The sequence below is a fragment of the Triturus cristatus genome, chromosome 2_1 (genome assembly GCF_964204655.1).
Source record: "Triturus cristatus chromosome 2_1, aTriCri1.1, whole genome shotgun sequence".
NCBI classification, from domain to species: Eukaryota; Metazoa; Chordata; class Amphibia; order Caudata; family Salamandridae; genus Triturus; species Triturus cristatus.
Window position 1 is genome coordinate 1,058,566,426 of NC_140581.1, and position 12,167 is coordinate 1,058,578,592.

At 44.8% G+C, this 12,167-nt stretch overlaps 1 protein-coding gene across 1 annotated transcript in view; it reads right to left on the bottom strand.

Moving 5' to 3' along the window:
• Positions 1–12,167, bottom strand: part of TRMT10A (tRNA methyltransferase 10A) — a 138,812-nt gene that overhangs the window by 120,970 nt on the left and 5,675 nt on the right. Inside the window, exon 2 of the mRNA XM_085635733.1 lies at positions 3,357–3,519. Coding sequence (XP_085491859.1) covers positions 3,357–3,519 — 163 coding nt within the window. The remainder of the gene's footprint in view (positions 1–3,356; positions 3,520–12,167) is intronic.

The following is a 12,167-nucleotide window of genomic DNA, read 5'->3' on the forward strand; positions in this document are numbered from 1 at the left end:
CAAACCCAAGGGGGTTTGAGTGGAGCGGGGCCGGCAACGCCACGGTGGGGCACTCGTCCATGTACAGCATTTACCTTGCGGGTGGGAGCAGCGGCGCCATCTGTTTCCAAAGCGCGGGCGCGATAATTGCAAACAGATGGCGCCGCTGCTCGCTCCCGCAAGGTAAACGCCGTACATCCACGAGTGTTGATTGGGAACAGAGCAGAACATGCACGAGTTTCCCAAAAAGTCCGGAGTGATTTCAAGAGGTCACTCCAATGCAGCGCTAGCGCGCTGCGTAGGCAAGACCTAAAAAGGATTAACGCGCACAGGTGATAAATGAATGACAGCAGGGTGATTGGGTGTTCTTTTAAGATGTAAAATAGTCCATCATGCATTCCGAAGTAAGCTTTTCCTGGAAGTCGTAATGACAAACAAGCATTGGCATAGCCAATAGGTCTCGCCTTTGAGACCTTATAAGCTATGGGAATTTGCCCTGTCCTTGCAACTCTACCCGGACATCCTCGTGCGTATTCAACTTCCGAGCGAACACTTTCACACGTCCCTGTGCAAGACATGATGTCCACTCCGCGTCACGTGGAGGATCACACATTGTTCTGAAGGAAGAATACATCTGAGCAGCTCGCCTCCATTTCCTGGCTGCTTAAAATACTTGTGGAAACTCAACAGCGTCACAACGTCCTCGGGGGACTCAGGGACGACCTGCATTCCCAGGATTAAAACAGGAACTGACTTGGAGTCACCGGAATTGCAAAGCCTACCCGTCCAGTCTGTGAGAGCCAGGAGCAGCGCCATGACTTGTGCGGCTCTCTGCCGCGTCACATAACTGAGGGGGGCTCGTAGTCCACAAACATCGACGCAACGTTAATAGGCAATTTACATGCGCAATGGATCAAATAAAAGGCCCCCAACAGAGACACTTGCCTGAGAGCAAGAACCGGGTAACCCCTTTGCATGCTGAAGGGGGGACTTGGGACTTAAAGGACTACTGTCACGTTCAGTGTGGATCCTCTTGTGGAAGCAGGTCTAAAACTCACGGTTCCTCCTAAAAGCAACGCGAGACGGTTTAACCCCGACAATTAACACGTGGCTTCGTGCTTGGTTACTACCGTGCGTCTGTCATATAAATAACTGCAGATCAGGCCCTGCGTGCAAGCGGTAAGCAGGGTAAATATATCCACCAAATTTGTTAAAGAAAGAGTGCCGGTACCGGAAGCTCTGCTCTGAACCACACACACCTTGGTAGTCTCAAATCCACCTCACGGCTTTTTCATACACATCATAAGAGACTCCTTGCCCCCTTTCCACACTCTTGCAACTTCCTCCTGTCTCCCTTTGTGACACGTTTGCCATTACCCTCTTCGCCCGACTTTCCGATCTGCGTGCTTCTCTTCTATTGCACTCAAATATCTAATGTGAAAAAATAAATACTGCCCCCCCTCCCCCAACACGACCACAAACTACAATAGGAGGAGCCTGCTCCGCTCAGGACATCCTCGGACAAATGACGATTGTTTCCGGCAGGACAAAGAGAGGACTTTATCTCTCACCGGGAAGCTGCAATCCCCAGGAAACCCGAGCATGCCCAGGTCTTAAGCCATGGAGCTGGCGCCAGCAAAGAGCCCAAAAGAATGGCAATCAGGTTCCCTAAAGAAAGGTCTCCCTGCCACAGGCACCCAATAGGGTAGTGGTGCTCGGACAGTGAGAGAGGTGAGGCACCTAGGCTGCTGCACAGAGCCTCGGAGGGGAGGCTGGCCGCCCAGCGGGAGCCCGCAGCATGCTCTATGTGAGTGGCTCTGTGTGTGTGGGTGGCTCTGTGTGTGTGGGTGGCTTTGTGTGTGTGGCTCTGTGTGTGGGTGCAAATGCAATAGGTCTCGCATTTGAGAGTGATTAAGCTATTGACATTGTAAATAACAATGCCGTTTCTTTAAATGTTTTAAAAACAAAAACAAAAATTATGTCATGAGCAATGCCAGTAGCTCTAACTTTAACAATGCCGAGACCATTGCATTGTAAATGCTTGTTGATCAATGTACTGGCTCACTGCTCATTAAAATGTACGTTGTAGCCAGCCGGGATTTGATAAGTGGGACCTAATGGGGATTTTCAAGGTAGGTGATCTTTGGAAACAGGGAGATCCCATCCCCTGGCCTGAGCTCTGGCAGAAGTACCAATATGTGCCTTTACTGGCATTTGCAAGTGAGACATGCTCTACAGGCAATTCTTCGGAAGGGGGTCAGACCTACCAGAATCCTCTCCCCTAGAGGACAAAATGTTAGAGGAGTATATGCCTCAGAAGACCACCTCTCTGACATATAAAAAGCTGCTTAATCACTCTCCAGATGTTTTATAGCAGTTAAAGGGGGAATGGGAGAGAGGTGTAGGAGTTTTCAATGATGGTGAGTGGGAAGAGGCCTTGGCAGCCGCCAAAGAGATGGCCATATGCTCCGGATTTAGATAAATTGAGATCAGAACCCTGCACCGCACCTGTTATGCTAGAAAAATGATGGAGCGGACAGGAGATGAACATCCTTTGGGACTTCCCGCTTAAATGGAAAAACTGGGTGGCGGTGATTAATTGCCTGAGGGCGAATGGGGGTGAGGGAATCAATGTCAGCGAAGCAATGTGTTTTGAACATTTGGGGCAAGACGGATGCCACTCGGACATGCAGGATATACGGTACGGTATGTTCTCGTGGTTGCAAAGAGAAACATTGCAAAAGCTTGGGGTATCCGCTCGTTCACTATATATGGAGACAGGGAAACGTGATATGGACTGGTGTACGTTGGCGGAGTGGGTGGTCTATGAAGGCAGGGTGTACCCCAGGAAAAAGGGGAAAATTTGGATGGGTTGAAATACCTACAGCAGCAATCTATGGACAAACGAAGACCAACGGCAAGGGGTGGGTTCTGGGCACAGAAATTACAGGCTTGGAACGCACACACTAACTAAGGGACACCAGAAGTCGGGGCAGACAAGTGAGAGCAGTGCAACATGTAACAGTGTTATTTATGCAGACTGTAGCAGTACTTCAAGCCTTAATACAAGACTTATTAAAAAATGCACGATTATCACCAATCTTCCTAAATACTGCTGGAAGCAAAGCACTAACAATAAAAAAAAATTAAAAACACCAAAGTACACGTTAGCCATTAACATCTCACCATATTATTATTTTGTACCATAATCTCAGTGAGGAACTCAAAACCCTGGCACCATTTTCCGGTTGTTGTAATAAATAACTAGGTACGATTCCCCCAAAATATAACACTCTTGGCCACTGGTCTGGTTAAGAGAGGTAGGCTTAGATGATAAAAGATCCCAGTACAAAGCTACGGAATGTGTATTTAGTTACCTTTGAAGCCATCAAGTTATCAAAGCTGCAGTCTATAAAAAGCCGAAGTGTGCTTGGCACTACGTCTCTGCGTATTCTTTTCCTGGAATCAGAACAGACGTTTGCTTCCGTTTGAGACTGACGTTCTAATTTTCTCTTTTGGCGTTTCTCTTTTCGTTTAATCCTATAATTTTAAAAAAAGAAAAAAAGAAGAAGTAAGAAGAGTACTGTGATTAGGCGCAAATGTACTGGGGGGAGAAGTCGCAAGTAACAAAACTGCGGTCCTGTATCTGGTCACAGTCATGAACTAAGTGGGTGAACAAAGTACAAAGGTAGCCGCGCAAGGCGTTGGGCCGCTAGTATCTCACAGGTAGCACTCTCAACCTCTGTATGAATGCAAGTGTCACTTTCAGGCGCAAAAACACCCAGCAGATGACCTATTGCCAACCATCAGTAATATTAGATCCTATAACTTTTATGGACAAGAAAGAACAGCAGGAACGTTAGTAATTTGCAAAAGGAGGGCTAAAAGTAGTATGCAGTTCCTAGCATAAATTTCGATTTATGGGTGGTTATACAAGTGATTCAGCCAAGACAGACAACACTGGCAAGCCAAAAAGTATTGATTTTTCTTAAGCAATCTGTATACTTGATATATCTGCCTAGACATCCTAAGCATAGGTACATCCTCAAATACATAGCTGCAGTCTAACTTTTCCACTTTCAGCCTCCTTATGCCGACGCGCAGCATCATATGGCCTGGCACAGGACTCGTATATTTCTATTAATGATCATGTACTGCCAGCACATGCCAAGCTCAAGCCATCATACGACAGGTACAAAAAAACATCATATGTTATATATTCACCCATCATAGGCTTACTTCAGCCTCGTCTGCTTCCGCACAGTAACCCAATATGAATAGGTTGCGCGATCCTATATTCAGCTATAGACACATATGCGCAGATGAAGACACTGCTCGCTAGGCTTATCCATTTTATACAAGACACAACCTTTAAAGTTCAAGTAAAATCTGCTCTTACCAGGTTAAGCAGTTTGTCCCAGCAACAGCCGTGATATACCCAGCTGCAGTATCAAAGATCCAGGTACAGCCATCAAGCGCTAGTTAATGCCAGAATGCTAGATAAGGTCTCATATACCTTGGTAAACTCATCAGATGCTAGTAATAGAGTAATAAGCCTGAGTATAGCCTCATTATCAAGGCACAGAAATCATACGAAAGCTACTGAACATTTTTGCATAAGTTTGTATGTGCTACATCATACCAGTCGCTATGCTACTTAAGGTGCCCTAGGCAAAAAACATTTTTAGCACCTTTGATCCCAAAACATATGCAAGTCTATAAAACTCGCACTTGGGGGCAAAGAGGTCACAACATTTCTAGCACAACTTCCTCACTGATGTGTTACTGCGGAAAAAGACAGAAACGAAATGTCAGCGTTGTTACATCACAAAACGAAGAGGCATATTATCATTGCGGCGCTATGAAATTATCGCCGCTTTTGCGTCTGTTTTCGGGCGAAAAGCGGCGATAATTTCATTGCCTTATCAGCAAAGACACGCTACTGTGTGTTTTGTTGACTTAGCGCCCGTTTCCATTACAAAGAACGGGGTAACCCAAAGTAATCAAGGACCTGGGTAGTGTATGATACAAAAAACAGTGGTCCTAGACCTATATTTAGATTGAGTTAATCAAAAATATATTACGATTTTGCATATTATTGAATAAATTCACAACATAAAAAATGCAAACAACCGACCATGACAAAACAAACACCATATATTTATTTAAAGCAATTTGGTGAATGTCAGACAATAAATATCCTTAGCAATTTAAGAGAGGTTGCTCCAGAAAGAGACGTGCAGAGAAACAGGGTGCTCGGATGTGAAGTGACAGAGAAGAGTACTCAAAGAATTATATATGAAGAATTTAATGTGTCAAAGCAAAAGGCAAGAAACGGTTGCAAATCACCGTCCTTAAAAATCTGGCCCAAAGTATTCACACAAAGGTGTTATAACAATTAGCACTAGAAATCAATTCTAGAATGGCACATGAAGACAGTTAAGGGTCCAATGGGCAATGGGCAATGAGGTCCGTGGTTCCTTTAATGAATCCAAGGGGGAGAAATTAAGTCTCCAAGGCTAGGCATTGCTTTCAAGCCTGGAGACGGCCGCATACGGTTTGACGCGCCTGCTGCCAAATAACCCCGGAGACCCTTGGAAATATTAATGCTGCGGATTTGGAATCGCTATCGTCCTTGTGACACTACCGGGGTACATTAATTGGACACTAAGTATTAAGATCACCTTGGAGACTTAATTTCTCCCCCTTGGATTCATTAAAGGAACCACGGACCTCATTGCCCACTCCCAATTGATGGGTTGCCCAGTGTAGTCCTGATGAAGATCCGCAAGACCGAGGAATCTAAATCGCTCCTTCTGGTCACAAGTCGGATCGAAACGTCGACGCCCACTTAATTTAGTCTGGACCCTTAACTGTCTTCATGTGCCATTCTAGAATTGATTTCTAGTGCTAATTGTTATAAAACCTTTGTGTGAATACTTTGGGCCAGATTTTTAAGGACGGTGATTTGCAACCGTTTCTTGCCTTTTGCTTTGACACATTAAATTCTTCATATATAATTCTTCGAGTACTCTTCTCTGTCACTTCACATCCGAGCACCCTGTTTCTCTGCACGTCTCTTTCTGGAGCAACCTCTCTTAAATTGCTAAGGATATTTATTGTCTGACATTCACCAAATTGCTTTAAATAAATATATGGTGTTTGTTTTGTCATGGTCGGTTGTTTGCAATTTTTATGTTGTGAATTTATTCAATAATATGCAAAATCGTAATATATTTTTGATTAACTCAATCTAAATATAGGTCTAGGACCACTGTTTTTTGTATCATAGTGCCCGTTTCCAGCACGCCTAACCTTGCATCGCTAATGAGATGCAAAGTAGGCGTGGCTGTGAAACCAACCAAGGAAAATATCACGAAGGCGGCTTCGCGTTATTAACAAGGAAGGTAGCGATTTTTTACATTGCGTTAAGTATGCCTTAACGCAGGAATTTAACGTCTGTTAAATTGCTGACTAAGGCATACTTAACATGGGGGGTGGATTCTGTGGCTAAGACCACAGGCCCTATCATCTAGGATATTGCCGTTTTCCACCATGGAAAACGGCGATATCCACATTATCTCTGGAATTTTTATCGCCTCGGCGATGTGATGGAGCGGGTAAAATGTTTTCTATTTATATACCCAATCCATTTCTATATGTTTATATTAAAATAACTAATGATTAATTCATTTAATTAATAGTGTGATGTGAAAGTACTAAACCAACCTTATTAACAAGGAGAATATACGTGGGAATGCATTTGCATGGCTAAAATAATAAGTGAACTAAGTCTGTATGCATATTAAAACCATAAATGTTGTTTGATTAATGTTATTGTGATTTGCGCTTAAATAAACCAGCATTAACTGCTTTGAATGTTGCATATGGCTAGATAAAGGCATACACATAAGGGTGTTAGCAAGGGAATAACACTGTTTTAATCATTTCTATGTATTAATTACGATTTTGTGTTTCTTTGCTTAAAGTTGACTATTCTGGCCTACCAAAAGATGGCCGCCGACTGAAACCTAACTAAAGTACATTACTTCATCATTTGAACAATGGAGGAAGGCGCCTGCACTGACTTCATTCGTGTCCTTTGTGTGACCTGTCAGACCATGCCCATGAAGACTACTCTGGGCGAGGTGCCAATGCCCCTGAACGTGAAGTAAATGTTGCAAATGAAGAATATGAACTATCGAACCCAACCTGTTTCAACGAACTGATACATTTAGGACCACGGATATTCTTTCCCTACATTTGCTTTGAGACTTTTCCCGCATGAGAAAATTTGAAAATGTTTCCTAATGTATTGAGATGTATTTGAATTCAGCCAATCGTTGGCTTGGGAAATGAGAAAATGTAACTTTAATATGTAAATTTTAGTATAAATATTAGTAGACTAGAGAGGGAATAGGCTATCGCTCCCCACTTCATCGCCACTTATGCAGAAGCTACTGACGGAGAATCGATAATCAGAGATCCCTATGCTGACGGAGAGGACGGTGACTCTATATGATAAAACTCTGACGAACACATTGAGGACCAGTTCTGACTTAGAGAACGACATTTATCCAGAATAGGTAAATATGACAAAAGATAATATTGCATTATTAAGATTTAACCTGCATTTAAATTAGATAAAAGAAAATCATTATTTGAATTACTGTGTCGGGTGATTATTTCATTGAAATGTTTATTGATTTGGTTTGAGAGTTAAAGAGTCATTAAACTAAATAACAACTAAATGATTCAATCGACCTCTTGATGGAGGAAGTGTTAGGGTAATTCAGGAGAAGTGGTTTTTCCTCTATCAAAGAGAACAGTTGTGGTTCGGATCAGATGTCCCTTTGTAGGCACGGATAGTTTGAGAGAATGAATGTTGGTGTTATGGGCCCCACCCGCGTGTGATGTGTGTATGTGCGCGTGACTGAGAAATCATTCTGTTCGTGGAAGCAGGGGGTAATTGAATAACCCGAACTGCACCAATGCGCCTTGTTGATAACGCGCTGACCAGGCGATAAATATGCAAGAGCTAAGCGTGCTTTGCGATATTTATCGCCGGCCCTTGTTAATATGCCCCAAAAACTAAAGCGGCGACAATGGGCTGGATAATATGCCCTGGAGAATTCCAATAGAAGCCCATGTTCACACCAGAACATGGACTTCTATTGGAATTCTCAAGAGCATATTATCAAGCCCATTATCGCCGATTTAGCTGCAGTTTTCTGCCGCTTAACAGGCAATCATTTTTAACGCCGTCCTTGATAATATGCCACTTGGTTTCAACAAGGCATCCCCATCAGCCAAATGATCAGGAGGTAAGTGAATCTATCACCCTTACTTGGCTTTCTTAAGGTATACTCATGACATACTATGCAATATATAGTGCTGATTTGTGGAGATACATCAATTATCAAGCTACTGAAGAAAACTGAACATTTCTTTCTGAGGTCCCTTTCCAATCTAGGTCCAGGCGCCCCTTCAATTCCTCTTAAGACTTGAATTAGGCACGAAACATAGCACGAAAACAACATTGTGCACTTTCCTGTTTTGTGCTAAGCTTCAAACAAACTCACTCACAGAAGTATACTTGGTGCCGATTATGGACATAATGAGCATGGAAAACCCAAGGACATGCTAGTGGCTATGCTACGCAGAAAGGACCCTTGGGTTCAGGGAGATATGGCCTAACCCATCTTGGATAAATCTGGCCATTACCTGCAAAATAAAAGAAAGCTTTGGGTCAGACTGGTAAAATGCAGTCGCGGTGCGTCCATTGGGGCGTTGGGGTGTTGCCCGCCCGCCCGCCCGCAGCTCCCTCGGCGTCTCTGAACTGATTCAGTTTACTTAAGTTCAGAGACGCCGAGGGAGAACTGACAATCATGTCAGTCAGCATGACGTCGGACCGCCCACCCCCTTCAGAGTCTGATGGGGGTGGGCGGTCCGGCGTCATGCTGACTGACATGCATTGTCAGACCAGCCAGGGACAGGCAGCAGAACAAGTGCGCATGAGTGGGGAAGGTGAGCGAATTTTTCGCCCATGCCCAGTCATGCGCACTTGTGTTTGCACTGGCTTGCTCATGCCCATTAGGAGTACCTCAGTCTCCTAAAGGGCAGGCGACGGACGAAGAGTAACCGTGCCCTAAGCCAATCCCGGCGCTGCAGCAGTGCCAGGATTGGCTGAGGGGTTGCCACTCCAGTGCTGTTCCTGTTAGAAGAGGCGCCAACGCGGACCAGGAGCAGAGGCGGTCAGGTAAGTTTTCAAAATTTTATTCCCCCTCGGCCCCCCCCGCAGCGAGTACTGTGAGCCGTGACTGACCACTTCCTGCAGCGCCGCGTTTCCCTGACATGAAAAGTCTTGTAATGCTTATTAGGCCGCGCGAGGCTTATCTTCAGAGCCTGCATGTGATTGGCGCCCAATGGAGCTTGATGTACATGCAGGTGCATGGGGGTGTTTGATACAAGAAATACGGTGTCTTGCGCGTTTCAACTCGGGCATGGAACATTATTGCAGGCTGACGTTATTAAAGCAAACACACAACAAAAGGAATGTTCCAACTTGTACTGCCACTTTTGTTGGTGTCTGGAGTAGCAGTAGACGGGGTGGGGAAAGAGCGTAGATCACTGATAACATGCGAGAAACAGGAGGACGATAGGGAAACAATACGGCGCCCTCTCGGGCTGTTCACTGATCAGCAGCAAGGCAGCTTCACCGTATGTGCGAAGGCCGTGTCCTGCCCCCCACCCCCAACAATGTGCATTGGATCAGATATGCTAACATTTTGTGTGTGCCAGAATTCAGTTTGTGGATTGTTGCGCCTCTCGTACAGTGCCAACTACCAGGTTCCAATGCACTACACAAATGCAATACACCTAATAACAACTTCTCAGCACCTCCTCTCGCATTTTTTCAGCACCGGATAAGCATTTGCTGTTACAGCTTCATTTCAAGTAGGTAGTCTGCTTAGCAGGAGGCAAGAGATGCTCCGCATACCGGATGCAGCCTATAATCCTATTATTGAAGACGTACAAATCAGGGGGAAAAAACTTTAAATTGATTTCCGTTTCAGTCTGGTAATTTATTGAAAGGCATATTTTAGAGCTCGCGCGCGCATTGGCAGGCTTCAGACGATTTTACAGGGAACAAGGAAGGGGTCATGAGTGCTAGATACATACATGGGCACAACAGAGATCTTTTGTAAGTAGAATTCTCTTCACAAAACTGTTCTTGTCTGGCACGCAGGGATTTTAGGGAGAGCAGAGGAGGTGGGGTTAGGATACGTGAAAGGAGAGACTGAGGTGGAGTGATTCTGTAATACAACCCTTCCCCAGCACCTTTCGATATCAGGAAACCGCCAGTAGTTTAAAGTCTGCAACCTGCTAGTACGTAATGATCTGTGCAGTTTTGTTTATTTGTGTAATGATTATTCAGCGTGTAATGCTTGTTTTAGAAATTCACCTATCACCAAGCCACAGTAGTCCTCATTTGGAGATAGTCTAATGAGCGGGAACTTGATTGATGATGGAATGAGGAAAAGCCTCTAAGTGCCGTGGTGCACAGCTGGGTTGATGATATGCGTCTCGCTATTGAGCTGCTGAACCCCCCGAACCCCCCTTAGGATGTTCAGGCTCGCACGCTGCACTCGCTCACCACTGTGCACTCTGACGGAAAGTTTACGCCCCCACCACTTTCAAATCTTACCAGCCACCACTGGTAAAATGTAGTACCATAGAGGGTAGAAGGCACCTGCTCCTGGGGCTGCTGTCTGCTTTATCCTATGGGTGTTTGGCAATGAGCCACTCATTGTGATAGGAAGATTCCTGCCCAACTTTCCAATTCTACTGTCCACTGTGGGCGAAGGTTATTTACAATGCCAATAGCTTAAACTCGTGTAACTGCGAGACCTATTGCATTGCAAATGCTATTTCATAGTTAACGCCATTAGGCCTGGTTGAGATATGAATTACTCCCCAGCAATGTGAGTAATTAAGGTAATCTTGAGATACTGTTTTGACAAGAAATTACTGAAAATTACTAGATCAGGTACATTTGCATAAATTAGAGTAATTTGGGGCAAAAATGCCTACCCAAGAGCACAGGAACAGAGTGTAAGCTGCTGATCCTATTAAGTTGCATTTAGAGCTATTTTGTTAGTGCAAAAATGCATATCCTGGTTCATTTTAGGTGCAAGGGTGCATTTTGCGCTAAGAAAATAGAGCTAGATGCAGGGTTACATGCCTTGTGCAATTCTGCGTAATCTCATGTAATTTTACTAAAATAAACTACTGTAAATTATGACATGAGTAATACCCACCCCAAACGCCATGTATCTATATAGTCACATAATGAGAGCAATGCACCTCTCTAGCACATAGAGAGAGAAAACATACGCTTCGAGTCAGACTGAAGGCAATGCAGCCGTGGGTTCATAGAGCGAAAGGGGGGGGGGGGGGGGGGGGGTCCTCTTATCAGAGTGAAAACAATGTACCCTTCTACATTACAGCTAAAGCATAGACCTCAGCCTTGACTGGGATGCCGCCCTCCTTGGACTTCTTTAATATACAAACAATTAAAATGCTGCCCGCAGACCAGAATGCCCCACCCGCACACCCTAACGACCCCCCCCCACCTCAAAATAAATGTATTGCTATTTATTTCACAATGGTCAGGCTCAGAACCGCTCCACGTCACCTTCCTTGGAAGCTCGAAGAGGTATGCTTAAATACATTTCTAGCCATAGAATGTAAGACCCCTTAGACTCACAAACCGAAAGTAATGTACCCCTCTTTATGTCATAGGGTAAAAGCAATGTACTTCTATGTACGTCACAGAGTGAAGGCAATGTACCCCGGAGAGAGGGGAAATAATGAAGGCTTGCACGTGTAAGGGCGCATTTTCTACACGTGTGCACCGGGAGCAGTGTATTCCAAACAAGTGAGCCAGTCCCAAGTCAGGCGAGGGCGCCTCCCTCACACCGCTCCGGTACTGGGCGTTCACAGTCCAAGCACAAACTGCATCCAGGGACCACAGAACCAACATGCTGGGCACCCATACCAACCAGTCACCACACGCTCTTCAACACCATCTGCGGCTTTCCACACGTTACCAAGTTCACAGAATCTAAGTCTGACAGACCGTCTGTGGGGCGCTCTGCGTGCATTTAGAATTCTCAGCCGCCTAC